The sequence below is a fragment of the Mustelus asterias genome, chromosome 1 (genome assembly GCF_964213995.1).
Source record: "Mustelus asterias chromosome 1, sMusAst1.hap1.1, whole genome shotgun sequence".
NCBI classification, from domain to species: Eukaryota; Metazoa; Chordata; class Chondrichthyes; order Carcharhiniformes; family Triakidae; genus Mustelus; species Mustelus asterias.
In genome coordinates, this window is record NC_135801.1 from 77,546,179 (window position 1) to 77,566,627 (window position 20,449).

At 43.0% G+C, this 20,449-nt stretch overlaps 1 protein-coding gene across 1 annotated transcript in view; it reads left to right on the plus strand.

Annotated features, from left to right (window-relative positions):
• fras1 (Fraser extracellular matrix complex subunit 1) overlaps window positions 1–20,449 on the plus strand; it is a 469,072-nt gene that overhangs the window by 291,340 nt on the left and 157,283 nt on the right. Inside the window, exon 30 of the mRNA XM_078235603.1 lies at window positions 19,856–20,018. Coding sequence (XP_078091729.1) covers window positions 19,856–20,018 — 163 coding nt within the window. The remainder of the gene's footprint in view (window positions 1–19,855; window positions 20,019–20,449) is intronic.

Consider the following 20,449-nt stretch of genomic DNA (forward strand, 5'->3'; position numbering starts at 1 on the left):
GGAGAGGTCAGGTGCCTTAGGATTGTTAAAAGTAACCATGAGTGTGCATTGAAAAGTGGATAAACCTTGTGGAACTATCAATTTGTCGAGATAAATTCTGAAACAAAAATCATCCAGCTTCAGCTGAAGAAAATCAGTGCTTGCTATTTCACTCCTTGCTGACACAAGGATTAGTGCTTCTCGACTGTTTCCACAACCTATCATTAGTACAGTGGGGGCTTCTGTAAATTCACAGTTTGATTGAAAGCTCTAATAAGTTTTAAAGAGATGAGCTGTCTTTGATGATTAAATACTTGAAGGAAATGTATGGTTTCATAAGGGATTAAATACTTCAAGAAAATGTTTGGTTTATGAAGGATTAAGTGCATGTACAGATTTAAATGTTATCGATGAGCTTTTTTTTAATAAAGGGAAGTCTGGAGGCGACAGTGCTGATGCCAGTTAGTGTGTCCCCCACTCACCCACAAAAACAATCAAAAGATTGAGGTCACTTTCTCCTGAGCCAGGTTTTCAGAGCAGGAGTTCTCCTGTTGGGAGTGAAAATTTGACACGCAGGCATTACGAGTGAGATTAGGCGATTCAGCCTTTTGAGCCCACTCCGGCATTCTATATGATCATGGCTGATCTCCATCTCATCCTAACTTCACTTCCCTGCCTTTCTCCCATAGCCCTTTAATCCCGCTTTTGATCAAATATTTACCTATCTCTTTCTTGAATCCAGTGATTGATTCTGTATCCGAGTCCCATAGATTCACAACCCTCTGCGAGAAGTAGCTTCTCCTTACCTCTGTCTTGAACCTCCCTCCTCTTACTCTACAACTATGACCACTTGTCTTATACTGTTCTAGAAGGGGGAACATTTGGTTAACATTTACTTCAACGATCCCGTTGAGTATTTTATATACCTCAATCAAGTCCCCCGTTATTCTTCTGTACTCCACGAGTACAAGCCCAAGCTACTCAACCATTCCTCATACGACAGCCCCTTCAAACCTGGAATCAATTGAGTGAACCTCTTCAGAACCGACTCCAGTGCAGTTCTTTCTCAAAGAAGGTGACCAAAATTGAACACAATAGTCCAAATGTGGTCTCACCAATGCCTTATACAATTGTAACAACATTTCTCTACTTTTATACTCTAGACCCTTTGCAATAAATGCCAAGATTCCATTTGCCTTCCTTATATACCTGCATACCCACCTTCTGAGACTCATGCACAAGGACACCCTGATCCCTCTGTACAGACACCTTTTGAATCTGTTTCCCATTTAAATAGTAATTTGCCCTTTTATTTTTCCAGCCAAAATGGATAACCTTGCATTTATCCACATTAAACTCCCATCTGCCAGATTCTGGCCCACTCCCCTAGCCTGTCAATATCACGGTAGCACAGTGGTTAGCACTGCTGCTTCACAGCTCCAGAGACCTGGGTTCGATTCCCGGCTTGGGTCACTGTCTGTGTGGAGTTTGCACATTCTCCTCTGTCTGCGTGGGTTTCCTCCGGGTGCTCCGGTTTCCTCCCACAGTCCAAAGATGTGCGGGTTAGGTTGATTGGCCATGCTAAAAACTGCCCTTAGTGTCCTGAGATGCGTAGGTTGGAGGGATTAGTGGGTAGATATGGGGGTAGGGCCTTGGTGGGATTGTGGTCGGTGCAGACTCGATGGGCCGAATGGCCTCTTTCTGTACTGTAGGGTTTCTATGATTTCTAATATCCATTTGTAGATTTTTATCTCCTCATCACAGCCTGCTTTCCCACCTATTTTCATGTTGTTAGCAAATTTTGCTATGTTACACTCTCTAGAGTACTGTATTATACTGTAATGGGAAGTCATTGCAGTACCTTGTGTAATGGACCTTAACTGGCAATGGGGAATCATTAGTGTAACATAGCTGCCAGTAGAAAGTCATTGTAGCAGCTATTGTAACATAACATTATTGGAGGTGGAAAATCATTGTGGCACCTGGGTATAAACATAACGTGAAAGCCATTGTAGAACTTATTTTTCAAAATGTTCTGAAACATTTTGAAATTTATTTAAAAATTCCATTGGGCCTACTGCAATCATCAAGTCCATAAAAATATGCAAATCTCTTAAATTTAAATGCTCATCATTTGATGCCAGCAGTGTATTTTCATATTGACATCTTAGTTTGCATATCCCCAATTGGTAGGATTTAGTAGATTGGTTTAGATTTTCCTGTGCACTCCTGTCCCTCAGTGCTGTTAAGACTCTATCTCCTTGATTTAAAATTTAAGGAATCTAGTATCTCCTTCAATACTGCAGGCACCCCACATGTTATCAGACACTGACCTTCCTTCCCACTAATGCTACTCGATCTTTGGATCCCACAAACATTCTCCTGGATCCTGGGATCCCATTTCCCAGTGTTTCCAAGCCATAGGTGGTCTCTCCTGAGTACTGCCACATTCTTTGTGGTTATTCCCAGTGTTTCTTGATTCGTTGATTTCCTCTCTGTGCCCTCATATCTTGGGATGACCATTCCTGTGTTACCATATCATGACTTCCAATCCTCTCATATATTCTCATTCCAAGAGTCTATGCCCTCCACTGATACCCACTAATCGCTACTCCATTGTCCCTCATGCTTTTCCAACTCCGCACTGGCAAACCTTGATATCTCCCCAAGTGCTGTATTACCTTAGGATCTCATCGTGTCTCAGAAATTTCCTTTTGTTTGGTCGAGTTCCCCAGTGCTTCTGGATCCTTTTTGTTGTCCTCAATTCCTGTGATACTACTTCCAACTCAAGGCAGCCAGATTTCCAAACCACATTGAGCACAGCCATACCTCCTCATTCTATATGTCCACCAGACACCTTTATGTACTACCAGACACCCTTGGCTCCCCAAACACACCACAGAGATCCCTCAGTATTCCATATCTCATTACCATCCACAGGATGCCGCCTTCCTGTTGCCAGGTCTTATGGCACCTGTTCTATCCCAGTAATGCTTTCAAAGCCCAATTCTTCCACCTTTCCTCATCCCTGTAATTCTCTCAGATCTCTCCTCACTATTGAAAAATCCTGTAAAAGGATTCAGAGACAATTTTTGAGTTAATGGTGGTTGCAGATAAAACATCTTACAGAAGATGCCTTGAACATAGAACAGTACAGCACAGAACAGGCCCTTCGGCCCACGATGTTGTGCCGAGCTTTATCTGAAACCAAGATCAAGCTATCCCACTCCCTATCATCCTGGTGTGCTCCATGTGCCTATCCAATAACCGCTTAAATGTTTCTAAAGTGTCTGACTCCACTATCACTGCAGGCAGTCCATTCCACACCCCAACCACTCTCTGCGTAAAGAACCTACCTCTGATATCCGTCCTGTATCTCCCACCACGAACCCTATAGTTATGCCCCCTTGTAATAGCTCCATCCACCCGAGGAAATAGTCTTTGAACGTTCACTCTATCTATCCCCTTCATCATTTTATACACCTCTATTAAGTCTCCCCTCAGCCTCCTCCGCTCCAGAGAGAACAGCCCTAGCTCCCTCAACCTTTCCTCATATGACCTACCCTCCAAACCAGGCAGCATCCTGGTAAATCTCCTCTGCACTCTTTCCAGCGCTTCCACATCCTTCCTCTAGTGAGGTGACCAGAACTGCACACAATATTCCAAATGTGGTCTCACCAAGGTCCTGTACAGTTGCAGCACAACCCCACGGCTCTTAAACTCCAACCCCCTGTTAATAAAAGCTAACACACTATAGGCCTTCTTCACAGCTCTATCCACTTGACTGGCAACCTTTAGAGATCTGTGGATATGGACCCCAAGATCTCTCTGTTCCTCCACAGTCTTCAGAACCCTACCTTTGACCCTGTAATCCACATTTAAATTTGTCCTACCAAAATGAATCACCTCACATTTATCAGGGTTAAACTCCATTTGCCATTTTTCAGCCCAGCTTTGCATCCTATCTATGTCTCTTTGCAGCCTACAACAGCCCTCCACCTCATCCACTACTCCACCAATCTTGGTGTCATCAGCAAATTTACTGATCCACCCTTCAGCCCCCTCCTCGAAGTCATTAATAAAAATCACAAAGAGCAGAGGACCAAGCACTGATCCCTGCGGCACACCGCTAGCAACCTGCCTCCAATCCGAAAATTTTCCATCGACCACCACCCTCTGTCTTTGGTCAGACAGCCAGTTACCTATCCAATCGACCAACTTTCCCTCTATCCCACACCTCCTCACTTTCATCATAAGCCGACCATGGGGGACCTTATCAAACGCCTTACTAAAATCCATGTATATGACATCAACTGCCCTACCTTCATCAACACACTTAGTTACCTCCTCAAAAAATTCTATCAAATTTGTGAGGCACGACTTGCCCTTCACGAATCCGTGCTGACTATCTCGGATTAATCCGCATCTTTCTAAATGGTCGTAAATCCCATCCCTAAGGACCCTTTCCATCAATTTTCCAACCACCGAAGTAAGACTAACCGGTCTATAATTACCAGGGTCATTTCTATTCCCTTTCTTAAACAGAGGAACAACATTCGCCATTCTCCAGTCCTCTGGCACCATCCCCGTGGACAACGAGGACCCAAAGATCAACGCCAAAGGCTCTGCAATCTCATCCCTTGCCTCCCACAGAATCCTAGGATACATTTCATCAGGCCCAGGGGACTTATTGACCTTCAGTTTATTCAAAACTGCCAAGACATCCTCCCTCCGAACATCTATTTCCTCCAGCCTATTAGCCTGTAACACCTTCTCTTCCTCAAAAACATGGCCCCTCTCCTTGGTGAACACTGAAGAAAAGTATTCATTCATCACCTCGCCTATCTCTACTGACTCCATACACAAGTTCCCACTACTGTCCTTGACCGGCCCTAACCTCACCCTGGTCATTCTTTTATTCCTCACATAAGAGTAAAAAGCCTTGGGGTTTTCCTTGATCCGACCCGCCAAGGACTTCTCATGTCCCCTCCTAGCTCTCCTAAGCCCCTTTTTCAGCTCATTCCTTGCTAACTTGTAACCCTCAATCGAGCCATCTGAACCTTGTTTCCTCATCCCTACATAAGCTTCCCTCTTCCTTTTCACAAGACATTCCACCTCTTTTGTGAACCATGGTTCCCTCACTCGGCCATTTCCTCCCTGCCTGACAGGAACATACCTATCAAGGACATCCAGTATTTGTTCCTTGAAAAAGTTCCACTTTTCATTAGTTCCTTTCTCTGACAGTTTCTGTTCCCAACTTATGCCCCCTAATTCTTGCCTAATCGCATCATAATTACCCCTCCCCCAATTGTAAACCTTGCCCTGCCGTAAGGCCCTATCCCTCTCCATTGCAATTACAAAAGACACCGAATTGTGGTCACTATCTCCAAATTGCTCTCCCACAACCAAATCTAACACTTGGCCCGGTTCATTTCCCAGTACCAAATCCAATGTGGCCTCACCTCTTGTCGGCCCATCCACATATTGTGTCAGGAAACCCTCCCGCACACACTGCACAAAAACTGCCCCATCCAAACTATTTGACCTACAAAGGTTCCAATCAATATTTGGAAAGTTAAAGTCCCCCATGACAACTACCCTGTGACCCCCACACAAATCCATAATCTGCTTAGCAATTTCTTCCTCCACATCTCTATTACTATTTGGGGGCCTATAGTAAACTCCTAGCAACGTGACCGCTCCTTTCCTATTTCTAACTTCAGCCCATATTACCTCAGTGTGCACATCCCCCACGAAGTGCCTTTCCGCAGCCGTTAAACTATCCTTGATTAACAATGCCACTCCTCCACCTCTTTTACCAGCTTCCCTACACTTAGTGAAACATCTATACCCCGGAACGTCCAACAACCATTCCTGTCCTTGTTCTACCCACGTCTCCGTCATGGCCACAACATCGTAGTCCCAAGTACCAATCCACGCCCCAAGTTCATCTACCTTGTTCCGGATGCTCCTTGCATTGAAGTAGACACACTTCAACCCACCTTCCTGTCTACCAGTACCCACCCTTGACCCTGATACCTTCCCCAATACCTCACCACCCTCACTGACTTCTGGTCTACAACTCCCTTTCCCACTCCCCTGACAAATTAGTTTAAACCCCCCTGAAGAGCCGTAACAAATTTCCCTCCGAGGATATTGGTGCCCCTCTGGTTCAGGTGCACCCCGTCCTGTTTGTACAGGTCCCACCTTCCCCAGAACGTGTTCCAATTATCCACGTATCTGAAACCCTCCCTCCTACACCATCCCTGCAACCACATATTTAACTGCACTCTCTCCCTGTTCCTCAACTCGCTATCACGTGGTACCGGCAACGTACCAGAGATGACCACATGTTTCGTCTTGGCTCTCAGCTTCCAGCCCAGCTCCAGAAATTCCTGCTTTAAATCCCCGTCCCTTCTCTTACCTATGTCATTGGTACCAATGTGCACCACGACTTGTGACTGTTTCCCCTCCCCCTTCAGAATCTGGAAAACACGGTCTGAGACATCACGGACCTTGGCATCCGGTAGGCAACATACCATCCGTGAGTCTCTTTTGCTGCCACAGAACCTCCTATCTATCCCTCTAACTAACGAGTCCCCAATAACTATCGCCCTCCCGCTCTCCCCCTTTCCCTCCCGAGCCACAGAGACGGACACAGTGCTGGAGATCCTCTCACTGCTGGAGATCCTCTCACTGCGGCTCCCCACTGGTATGTCATCCCCCTCAACCGTATCCAAAGCGGAATACTTGTTGCTAAGGGGAACGACCACCGGGGATCCCTGCACGGACTGCTTCCTCCCAGCCCCTCTCACCGTCACCCATCTGTTTTCAATCCTCGGAGTAACTGTATTCCTAAAGCTTGTGTCTATGGCCATCTCTGCGTCCCTGATGATCCTAAGTTCATCCAACTCCAGCTCCAGTTCCCTAACACGGTTTTGGAGGAGCTGCAGATGGGTGCACTTCCCACAGGTGTAATCAGTAGGGACACTGTCGTCGTCCCTCACCTCAAACATAGTGCAAGAGGAACATTGCACTGCCTGCACACCCATCCCCTCTAGATACCTTGCCAGTACCAGGTAGAAAGTGCAAAAAATGAATTCAACTCACCCCTGCTCGCCCTTTCAGCCTAAGCCCTGTGAGCCAAAGTCTTATAGCTCACACTCTGCTTCCCACACACTCCACTGACCGCTCCCGACGCTGCCCGCTGTCTACTGCAGCCTACCTTTTATACTTCACGCGCTTAAAAAACCCTTCCCAGACTCCTTTGCTGCCCACTTCTAGTTTTCACTTTAAACTTGAAAAACTGCTGTTAAAGTAAAGGCCAAAAAAATACACACACTAGCTGACTAATTAAATAAATAAACAATTCAATTAATCCAATTAATCTCTCACCAGCACTGCTGCCTTCAATCACCCCTCTCAGCTTGCTCCAGTGGATCAATGAGGGGGAACCTCCCAGGTAACTGACTTTTAAAGTTAAAATAAAAACCCTTCCCAGACTCCTTTGCTGCCCACTTCTAGTTTTCACTTTAAACTTGAAAAACTGCTGTTAAAGTAAAGGCCAAAAAAATACACACACTAGCTGACTAATTAAATAAATAAACAATTCAATTAATCCAATTAATCTCTCACCAGCACATATGCACATTATTTTGGCAACAGGCAAAGCAGATAAAAGTTAACCTCAATTCATTGATTTTATATAAAAACAACCACAAGACACTACACTAGCATGCGTGTTCAGTCGGTGTTCAATAGTTGGTGACTTCTATTACAATAAAGGTGAATCTGTTTTTATCTGAAGATGTGCCCAGATATTGTCCAAGAGAAATCCTCGACAAATAATTCATGTTTGTTCAAATTTCAGCTTTAATCATGCCTTGCGCTGCATAGAGAGATATCAAACTGTGCTGCGTATTTACATTTTTAGAATTCAAGTGTGTAGTATTATTTATTCATCTGTTGCATTCAGACTATTTGCATATTTTGTGAACTGCTTATTGCTGTATGTTCATTCGCTTGAAAAGGCTTTTATTTCGGTAAATTTTTCCAGCTCCCACCTATTGAGATGTCTCGTGTGCCACAGACATGTAGCTGCTTGAGTATTCCAGTATCTCAGCATCTACCCTGTCAAGCCCCTTCAGAATATTATACATGTCAATAAGATCACCTCTCATTCTTCTGAGCTCCAGTGTTTAGAATACTTAGGCCCAACCTGCTCAACCTTCCCACATAAGACACACTTTCATCCCAGAAAGAGCCTGGCGAATCTTCTTTGAACTGCTTCCAATGCAAATATATCCCTTCTTAAGTAAGGAGATCAAACCTATACACAGTACTCCAGGGGGAGTTCCAGCAATGCCCTGTATAGTTGTAACAAGTCTTACTGACATTTATGCTCCATCTCTCTTGCAGTAAAGGCCAAAGTACCATTTGCCTTCCTGATTACTTGTGGTACCTGCATGTTTACATTTTGTGATTCGTGCAGGTACCACATCCAGATCCCCATGTACTGCAGCATTCTGCACTTCTCCATTTAACTCATATTCTGCCTTTTTTATTATTCTTGCAAAATTCCTACATTATGCTCTATCTGCCAAATTTTGTCCAGTTATTTAACCTAACTATATTCCTTTACAAATTCTTTGTATCCTCCTCATGACTTTGTTTCCTACCTATCCTTATATCTCTAATTACTTCCTGTTGATGCTCTCCACCCTTTTCCCTCTCAATGCTACTTTATTCTGTGTTCACCGCTGGGAAACAAAAACAACCAAACTTTCAAACTTCCAAGTTTCCCAGCTTTACGTTCAACCAGGGCATTTCTGGAGCTGCTGATCCATTCAGCGGCACCCTCCACTTTGATACCCTAGATCCCATTAAAACCATTACCCACTGTCACCCAGACCAATGCTCCAGCACAGCATTCATCTCAGTTCTCTTAACTCCAAGAAATGCAGACTGATATTAATATGTCAGATAACTGATTTAACATTGACTGCCAGAAGTCACTGAACCACAGAAAGTACAATCAGATCCTGCTCCCATCTGCTAAAGCAATTCTCTTTTCCAGGTCTTCCTAGAAATGTAGAGATAACCCTGGAGTTTTGTTCTCTATTACAAACCATCTTTATAAACTCCTCTCCTCGTCTCTTCACACAAGTGCATTGAACTCCTGGATTTCTTTGTCATTAAGGTTAAGACTATTTGTTCAGTTGTCTCTGTTGCCTTCTTCCCAGTATATCTGGCCAAGATTTTCTAAGGCTCCCCCACCCTTGCTCTTAACTCAGATTTTTCTTTAGGCTTTCTATATTTCCCTTCATACCCCCTGCAAGTACCGAAACAGATCTTATCAAAATCACAAATGACATCCTGTGTGACTCTCATCTTTCTTGACCTGTCTGCAGTCTTTGACAGTCAACCATTTAACTCTCCATCACTGCCTCTGCACCGACATCCAATTTGTTGAGACTGCACTTGCCTGGTTTGATTCTTATCTGTCTAGTTGTAACCAGAGAATCAACTGCAGTGGTTCTCCTCAGCACTTTTCCTCTGGTGTCCCCAACAAAAGACCTTTCCTTAGTCTTCTTCTATTTCTCAACTATATACATCCTACTGGCAACATCAGCTGATAACACAGTGTTTGTTTTTCACCTAAATGCTGAGAACACTCGGCTCTACTTTGCCACCACCTGTCTCAATCCCTCAGCTGCAATTTTCAATCCTGTCTGACATCCAGTACTGGATGAGCAGAAATTTCTCCAAATAATTATTGGGACAACCAAAGCCATTTGGCAAGATTTTACAGCCTTGCTGTCCTGAAGCCGTAAAATCCCATCCGAGGTCAACAGACCTTCCCAAGGTCCACTCCTCACCCACTCTGATTCCTGTGGTGGGCAGGGTGGTAAAATTCCAGCCATTGTCTCAAAACCCAGCCACAAACTCCATTCCCTAGTCCCAAGCTCTTTCTTACTCTCTGGCAACTGTCTGAGGCTGAGACACAGTATCCACAACCTTGGTGTCACATTTGACCCTGAGAAGAATTTTCCACTACATGTTCATGTCAGGTCCAACTATTTCCATCTTTGTCCATCCTAAATCTGCCTCTGCCCCAATGTATTTTCTGCTGAAAGCCTCATCCATACCTTTGTTACCTCCAGTCTTGACTATTCCAATGCACTCCTGGTTGACCTCCCACATTCTATCCCTTCATAAACTTAAGGCCAAGTTTACTTGGGGGTCCAAGGCTCTGCTGCCCAAATCTTCACTTTGTTCCATGCCCCATCCGTCCATCACCCCTCTGCTTGCTGACCAAGTTGGCTCCTGGTTAGGCAATGCCTCAGTTTTAAAATTCTCATTTTTGTTTTCAAATCCCTCCCTTACCTACTCCTCCCTCATCTCTATGATCTCCTCTCACTGTACAACCCCCTAAGAATGCTAAAGGCACAATACAAATGCAAGTTGTTATTGTAATACATCATGAGCTATTTAAGGCATCACTTGGCTTGTTATTGGAAAACAAATGAAGCTGTAAAGAGCTGATTGCTCAAATAAACTCTGTGGGAGTCAACACCCCCATTTTGACACAATTACCGAGGGCATGTCATGAATTAACCTAAAAACAAATAACAATACGGCACACTAGAGATGAACAGCATGATTTCAGTGTATATGTGCTGGCATTGAATTCAATGCAATAAAACAAGTTACAGTCCATTAAAGATATGCTCCAGGCTGCAATTCATATGCAAGTAACTTTCCAAGATGCAAATAATCTCTCAAGTCTCTCTGTTTGCAAAATCTGATTGGACAACATATGTTGATTATCAGGTTAACACCATATTTTTCCAATTTACGCTTGCATCGTAACTAACATATTTCGAGCAGACCATTGTTCCACCTAGCCTACTTTTCCAAACTTCCCATGATGTGCTTCTAAATTTAATAACCCTGAATCCTACTGACTTGTGGGAAGCCAATTACACTTGCTTGTCCTCTCTGTTATTGGGATTCTGGTCCATCACTCTTTTTTGAACAAAACTTGCCTCAATTTGTCATTCTCTTTAGTTGCCTTTAATTTAAAATGTGACCCCCATTCCTAATTTAACAGACTGTCGACAAACTAACCATGATAGAAATCATAGAAACCCTACAGTGCAGAAGGAGGCCATTCGGCCCATCGAGTCTGCACCGACCACAATCCCACCCAGGTGCTACCCCCATATATTTACCCACTAATCCCTCTAACCTACGCATCTCAGGACTCTAAGGGGCAATTTTTAACCTGGCCAATCAACCTAACCCGCACATCTTTGGACTGTGGGAGGAAACCGGAGCACCCCGGAGGAAACCCACGCAGACACGAGGAGAATGTGCAAACTCCACACAGACAGTGACCCGAGCCGGGAATCGAACCCGGGACCCTGGAGCTGTGAAGCAGCAGTGCTAACCACTGTGCTACCGTGCCGCCCCGTGATCCAGATTCTCTCCATCCTTCATAATTATGAAAGTAGTTATAAAGCAACATGTCCTCATAGCTCAGTCTGCATAGTTCTAGAATCCGTTTACAGGTTGTCATTTGCAGATATTGGGAAATTGAACTGAATTGGTATGAATGAAGCGGTCAGTTGTATCTGTGATATGTAGTCATCTTCTGTGACCAATGTTCTGAATATATAGAGAACTTGGCTGGTTCATTTAGGTTTCTGGTAAATTCTGTCCAGTTGTATCTGAAAGTACTCCCCCACTAATTGAGGCTCTTACATGAGCAGCTTAAGCCCACTTCAGAAGCTTATCCCACTAGGATTGGTGGGTGGAGGAGTGGTAAGAGTGGGGGATGTGGTGCTCGCCTTGCAGGAAGCACAGCAATGGTGTGTTTGCTTGTGGTGTCAGTGCGTGATCAAGTGACCTGGCATCGAAAATTGGGGGCCTGCTAAGAGCCACATTTATGCACTTACTGCTGACAGGCGGCACGGTAGCACAGTGGTTAGCAGTGCTGCCTCACAGTGCCAGGGACCCAGGTTCGATTCTGGCCTTGGGTCACTGTCTGTGTAAAGTTTGCACGTTCTCCCCATGTCTGTGTGGGTTTCCTCAGGCTGCTCTTCTGCTTCCTGCATGTCCAGCAGTTATCCACTGCTCTTCATATCTATCTCATCTTCTTTACCTATCAATTGTTTTGATTATTTTAGTTTGATAACTTAAATTTGATAAACCAAATAAGTAATTAATTTAGTAAAATAATAGCAAGTTACTGTTTTCTAGCTTAAGGGACAAAAGAAAAAGTCAACAGCTTCTAAAGAGATGATAAAAAACTGCACTTTTTCCCCCAATTACCACTTGTATCAAATTCCCAACTTTAACACTCTGTTCATAAAGCACTCTTTAATAACTACCTCAGGCAGAACCAAATACTGTTTACTTGTATAGAGATTGTGATTCATTTTCAAGTCACAACTGCTAACTCAGCTTCCTATTACGATAATTAACTCCTATTCAGACTATTGCTTTCAGGCTGATTGACAGTTAACTGTTACTGACGAGCAGTTTCTGTTAACTAACTTGGAGGTTCTTGCACAGTTTTACAGTTCTCAATCTGATTTGAAATAGTTAAATTGGATAAATAGTGGTAGCCTACTATGTGACATCCTGAATTGTGTTGAAATGTTTCAGACCAATTTGCATTGAAGTTTAGTGCGCACATGGTTCAAAGTGACAAACATGGCTATTTAATTCATTTTGTCAAGTAAAACAAACTTTCTTTGTAATGCCCCAATTGTTTTCTACAGAAGCTTTGATTTTAATAAAGTTTCAGATAGATAGCACATACCACTGTGGCTGTTCTACCTCTACTTTAGCTTAAAATTGTTCAGCAAAGTGAACAAGCTAAAGACCCACCTGGTAATTGCATGGATTAAAAACTGTTTCTTCTAATGACTCAGATCTGATTGCCTTCTTTTATAGCCTGAATGTTCATTAATCAGTGCTGAACAACAGAAAACTACTGCAAAAACCCATTGCAACATGAACGCATGCTGCTGTTGCTTCAGACCATTGACTTTGTTGCAAATTGGAGTTTGAATAAAATCAATTTCCTTCAGTGTCTTAACGTTACTGGATTCTTCTGAAAAAGACAAGCTCCTCTTGTTTGCCACCTTTACTTTAATCTCTTAATTTAAAGCATTGATGTTTGTTCAGGTGTCCCTTTCTTTTCCAGATATATATTTTAATGTTAACAAACTGTCCTCTAAAGTGACGAACATTTGCATTCCAAACAAAAGTTCAAAAACAATGCGACTCGATTTTTAAAAGAATGTATAATCTTTGATTTGTATTAATCCACTGAGTGAGCATTAAAACAACAACTTCGGTTTGCAATGCACCTTTAACTTGGTAGAGAGATCATGCTTGAGTATTGCAGGCCTTAAAGGAGAAATTTGAAAAGGTTGGAAAAAGTTAGGATTATTCTCCTTGGAACGCAGAAGCATAAGATGTGGCCTAGCAGAGGTTTTCAAGGTGATGATGGATTTTGCTAGACGGGATAGAGAAAACATATTCCCTTTGGTGAGTGGGTCGATAATTGAAGGGCATAGATTGACAAAAGATCCAGAGACAATATTAGAGAGTTTTTTTTTGCTGAGACATATTGGGATCGGGAATGTTCTACCTGAGGAGGTGGTGAAAGCAGATTCTATAAATAATTTTAAAAGGGAATTGTATGGGTTTTTGAGGATGAGGAACTCACAGGACTTTGGCCAAAAAACAGGCATGTGGAACTAAGTGGGATTACTTTTTCAAAGAACGAGCAGAGTTAAAATGGGCTGAATGGCATTCTTCTGTGCTGATTTAAAGAAATGCCCCAAAGTCTTTCATAATGGCATACTTTTTTAAAAAACGGCACCAAAGTAAATAATCTAACGGTGTAACAGCAATAGGCAAATAAATGCTCATCCTCTCTTTTTTTTGTTTTTAAATAGAAAAGCTGCCAGGGCAGCAGGAGAAAACTGATGCTGCCGAATCATAGCATAGCACAGTGAGGAATAATAATTTATTAAGATTTTAGCAGTGAATTTGATGAAGCAATACAAATGACTCACTAGTGATGGATGAAGAAAGGACTGAGGGAATGGGTAAAGAGAGAAAGTACCTCCTGTGGGGAGGTACAACATAGGTCTGCTACAGCTGACCTATTTTATAACTCCTGCGTGATGACTTGAAGGCTGATAAATTGGAGGATTCTTCATGGGTATAAGCTGGTGAGTGAAATCACTTGCTTTGCTGCAGAAGATGAGACAAGCTGGTCTGGATAGATTTGTGGATGTTGTCACCCAGTTATGAAGCTTGGATTTCTGTAGTCTACAGGTTATTATTGTGCAGGATAAAGCATCAACGCTATCACAGGCAATACCTCATCACACAAGAGTTAGTTGAAGTGCTTTTCAGAAGTGCTTCTGCTAACGATGAAAATACATTGAGGATCACAGTAGATGGCATAATAATAATGGGAAATTTTGACAGACTGGTTCAAAGACTTTGTAACAATCCCATGGTCTCTGCTCCCCCCCCCCCCCCCCCCCCCCCCCCCCCCCCCCCCCCCTTTCATAGCTCACCCATCAAAGCCTCCCATCATAGGCCTCCTTCATGCCCCACAGTTGCGTGCCCTCCTGTCATGCCCTGCCCACTCAGGCCCCATTTCCTCGGCAATGCCCCTTGCACAATGGTGCTAGTGGAGACCAGTAGTGATTCGCATCGGGTTCCCGCCACGCCCAAGGTCGGATGATCCCGGGAGCTGGGAGAATCTATTGCCAAATGGGCTAAGCATATTTAAATATGCTCATCCTCCTTGTGCCCTTTCTGGGCGAGATTTGGTTTGTGCCAGTGGAAAGGGACTAGGACGATCGCAATCTTTGGCGCAGGGTGCAAAACTGTTTTTAGGCCTGCGTTCAATTTTCCGGGATTGGTGCAATCTGCGCCAGGTGTGGCGAGGCCAGACAATCGCGGCCCTAATTTGCTACAATGTGCACATACCACTTTCATTGGCAATACTGCTCAGCTTGTGACAAACACCAGCTATCCTCCTGTGGAGTTTTGGGTTCCTACAGTGGTGGAACCAGCTACATTTGGGTTGGCCAATCAGTATTTCCCATGTTTTGTGGCTTGAACAGCAGGGGGACCTTGGATTCCCTCTAGGCTTGTCTTAAAGTAAATCCTTCGTCAGATGTTGCATTCCATTTGAATGTTGAGAGAGCAGCAACTGTATCTGCCAATTAAAAGAACGTCGCTTTTGGCAGGTGCATGAATGACATAAGTGCAATGAATAGTGCCTTTTATTTAAGGAATGACAAATGGCTGGTAAATTTGGGTCTGCTGTCCACTTAGCGCATTGCATGCTGCTACTGAACTTGATATATGATGATATATGGCAGAAATTGACACCTATTGCCCCAGTGATAGTGTCGAGCTACATTCTGGCTGATCCTAAATTCAAAGCAGTAGTGAAGCTTTTAGAGTCAATGTGTAGAACCGTGGCCATTATAATTTTTGCTGTCTGTATATTTTTCCCTTGAATGCTGGTCCGTTTATAATAGTTTGACACCAGGCCTGAAATATGATTCCCTTTCATCGACATCCTCCTTATTCTGTTCCTTGTTGAGGAGACACGATGGCAGCCCTCGTACTGTATTGGGTTGCCGACAAGAAAATCCGTCTCCTAATTTTAATGTTCCACATTAACAATTAGCTAGCTCACAGAAGGAAAATAGCAGCTACAGCAGGTCTGCGCATTCATTTCCCAGGGTAATCCTCTGTGCCATGAGCCTGTTTCATATGCTCATATAATTTTAACACAAAGGCCAAGTGAGGGAGACTTTCAGGATGCCAATGTCAATACCAAATGGGGGTCCCGAACCCACACTTGCCTTCCTCGTGCTTGCCTTCCTATTAAAGACAGTGCGTGAGCCAGTAGTTCTGGAACTTCGGCAGCTCCACTGAGAGAGGTTGGGAAATGCCCAACTCATGGATTGATATTAAAATATTATAAGGCGTGAAGCAGTAAAGCTACTCAGAAGGTAGGGGCACCCCTCCAGATGGGTGGAGGAGTGACCCTACGTGGTGCCATGGGTGTGGCCTTTCCTGTTCACAAGCCCCATTTTTGGGGCATGGAGTCTCTGTCTCTTCCCTCTGGCCTGTTGTGGTGAGGTGGCATCAAGTGAACCAGTGGCCTCTGCATGATATTGTGCTGGTTGAGGGGTTGGAGTGGGGGAATGGAGGATAGGGAGATTCCACTGCTGGGCACAATAGCTTCAAAATGGGACCTTAAACATCTTAATTGTCTGCCCACCTTGGTGGAATGGGCTGCTGATTCTCCTCCCAACCCACCCGGGAAAGTTCCCCTCTGGCTGGAATGTGTCCTTATCCAGCTCTCCACTATTTTCCTGGCCCTATTCCTTCCCGTCTCCTTCCCTGACTGCAAGCTACCTTTGTGGGGCTTGGAAAATTCAGCTCAGTGTCTCTACTCCTTTTGTTATTATACCAGGATTTCTGACATTTACTTGGGATTTGATTTGATTTGATTTGATTTATTATTGTCACAGGTATTAACATACAGTGAAAAGTATTGTTTCTTGCGTGCTATACAGACAAAGCATACTGTTCATAGAGAAGGAAACGAGAGAGTGCAGAATGTAGTGTTACATTCATAGCTAGGATGTAGAGAGAGATCAACTTAAGTGAGGTAGGTCCATTCAAAAGTCTGATGGCAGCAGGGAAGAAGCTGTTCTTGAGTCAGTTGGTACGTGACCTCAGACATTTGTATCTTTCTTCCGACGGAAGAAGGTGGAAGAGTGTATGTCTGGGGTGCGTAGGTCCTTAATTATGCTGGCTGCTTTGCTGAGGCAGCGGGAAGTGTAGACAGAGTCAATGGATGGGAAACTGGTTTGCATGATGGATTGGGCTACATTCGCGACCTTTTGTAGTTTCTTGCAGTCTTGGACAGAGCAGGAGCCATAGAGAACCTAGCCTCTATCTACAGTGGCTTGGTGAAACTAAGTTAATGAGGCAGGAGCAGATATTCCCAGACTTATTTTGTGTCACTTCCTTTTATGACCATTTCCTGCTCTCTCAATGCATGATCAATCAAAGACTATGGCACTTTGATATGGGAAAGTCTGCAGGCTTTAAGGTGAATGGATTTGTGTAGGATCCTTGTGCACTCTCATTCCTCCAAGGATATTCAAGAGGGACTACCAACCCTGTCTGGATTTCTCACTCCTTCCACATGTCGGGGGCCATGCTGCCCTGATGTGGGCAACCCTTATCAGTGGCGGTGGGGGTAGGGGTTGGGGGAAGCATGCTGCCGATTTAGGCAGGGTGAGGGTGGGATGCCGTCGGATGTCTGTGGGGGTGCACTGAGAGATTAGGATGCCAATGTGAAATGGTACCTGAGTGCTATGCAGCCGGCTTACTGGCGTACCCCCCCCCTCCCTTCCCCCCAGCACAAAACTAACCACTCTCCAAAAAAGTGACTGAGTGCCGAAAAGTTGGGAAAATTCCACCCCTGATTTCTACTCGCAGAGCCAAGGAGGAGATGAGAAAATAAATGTGCTAATATCTATCAATGCTAACATTTCAAATTCCTGTCCCATAACACAACCTTAGCGTGTGTCAACTCTAACAGTATAGAATAAATAAAGTTCCTTAACATGTTGTATTTTAATTCCTGTCGACCTGTAGATGACTGCATAAGCACTGCCACCTTGTGGAAGTATTGTGGATGTAATGTAAATTTTGTTTTAAAACCAGTGTTTCATAATTTTGTTTTTAATATTCATTTCATATAATTACACCTGGCTTGAAACATTTGATACTTTAAAAAAAAGTGGTAACAACTGTGATATCATATAATCTCTCTTCATCATAATCAGGCTATGTGAAAGACGTTGGGATTCTTTTGCAATGTTGGTAAAGATGTATAAAATGTGGATAAAGTCAGGAAAACTGCATTACTGTCTCTGTGCTCCAATAGGATATTGAAGCACTGGAGGAAGTGCCATTACAGCTCACCAAGTTTTCTCATCCTGCATGCAACAATGTCCGCCATTGTTGGGCCTGGAAAATTCTGCCCATAATCTACTCACAAATATTATAGTCTATAGATTTTACCCCTAAAGTTTCACAGCATTTTATTGTCACATAAACATACGCTATGTTAGGATTCTTTATGTTTGGGAACTGCTGTTTGGGGTCATAAATGTTAATCTGTAGATCGTGTAAATAAAAAATTGCTTGGTAATACAGAACTTGAGTATTGCCGAAGAAAGAGACATGTTGTCAAAGTTTATTGTCTTACAGTCATCAGGTCAGACGCAACAATGTCAAACTTCAAAGGGAACAATAATTTATATTGCTTGGTGATTGGTTGACAAATTGGCTCTGGCTGGTCAAGGAATTGCTTTGGCAAATGCACCAGGGAGCAATTGTTTAATTCAAAAAAGGTGCAATATCTGGACTTATTCCTTTTTCATCGCAAAAGACAGGTCCCTGCATATGAATCTTAAGTAGTTTCAAGCAAGCATAAATGAGCTACATTATGAGCCCAACTGATTATTTTAAATTGATTGGTGGATGGTGAGCAAAATACAAAAAGCGGATTTGATTCTGCTATTTGGCAGGATCTGGTGAACAATTCCATGTGTGTGAAGAATTATACTATCTGTTTACACAAAAAACCTACACCTTGATTAATCAGAGCTGACTTGCCAACCAATGAAAACCCTTTTCTCATGGATTATAAATTGTTGTTCCCTTTGAAATTTGGTATTCTGCATCTGTCCAGATGAGCACAAGATAAAAAGCTTCAACAGCATGTTTCTTTTGTCAGCAAGTCTTAAGTACTTTGTGAATAGTTTTTTAGTTGTCCTTTAGCTTAAATGTGTATTGTGCTGTGCTACAAAGTGTTAGATAACTAAACAGCACTGTAAATCATTTAACAGCACAATATAGTACAGTGACGAAATGCAAATTTACCCTTCCTTGGGCACTCATTTTTTCCCCAATTTTCTTTTGACTTTTGATGCTAAAGATAAAACCTGAAATGCAAGTCTTTAAACTTGCTATAAAAACTGACATCAAAAGGCCTTAACAAGACTCCTCGACATAAAAGTCAGAGGAAAGACAGATCTGGTGTTTTACTCATTCTCCTATCGTGTATCAGAGAAAGAAATACAATGTAATTTAGCAGGACCCCTGGATATCGCATGAAAATATGAGGTGCACAATCATCATAGAGAAAAGCTCCCTCTTGTTCTTTTCAACCACTGTAATACCAACTTCCGAGGAGCATTCCTACTGCATCAGTGTGAAATTTTCCATTTTCGTAAGTAGCTACATGAAGTGAGATTATCAATTTTGCTACATCATGTGCTGCAGAATTTCCTCTGGCTGAAAAGCCAGTGGTGAGCATTGAAAAATTTACAATTGTCAGTGAGTTATGGAGAAAGGTTGGAAGGAATGTCTGTACTCAGTGGGTATGCGATGTTATGGCACAGCCGAATAGTTGAGACAGAGATAATAAGTGACAAGGAAGTTGCAGGGTTGTGAGGAGAGAACAAGACAGTGGAACAGAATTGGAATGCTTTAGCTCAGACTTGATGGGGTGAATGGCCTTCTAGATTTTAAACTTTTGTGGTGCACTCATTGGCACTTGGTTTGAGGTCATTCAAGCTCATCTCACATAAGGGTCTTGCAACTGAGAAGTAGCCAGGCGTTTTATTTCACCCATCAAACCTGGGTCCTAAAAGTACATGGACACTGCTAATCCACTATGCCACTTAATCCAGATTGTTAGATATGTTTTTAATTTTTTTCATTTTCTTTTCAGAATATTGACAAAGGGCCACAGATCCTGAACAACTTAGAAGGATGGGTCCCTGAGGGTGGATTACTCCAGATTACCAACCGATTGCTGCAGGCAGCAGACAAAGATGCCAGTGACTCTGAGATTATCTTCAATCTGATAAATGCAAAAGAATCCCCTAAATTTGGTAGTTAATGATTTATCTTCTGAACATGTCACCAAATATCTCTTTGAATTCCGATACTCTTTTATATTGGATAATGCAGCCTGATTCTTCCATTCTGACAAAACTGTAAATGATTTGACTGGGTTCACTCCAGCTGGTTGATGTTATGGAGGAATCTACAGGCTCATTGTTTCCCCACATCTCTGCCATTTTTCCATAAGGTAGCATTGTTAATTCAAATATTTATCAACTTCCCTTTTAAAAGGTGCAACGGATTCTTCTTCCATCACTGTTTCTGGTTGGATATGCCTTACCACAACAACACGCTACATAATCTAAAAAGCTTCCAACCTTTCCTTTGTTCTTTTGAAGATAAACTTAGATATATTCATCCTAGTTACTGAATCACTCATAGTAGAAATAATTTTTCTAAATTCCCCTCATAATTTGAA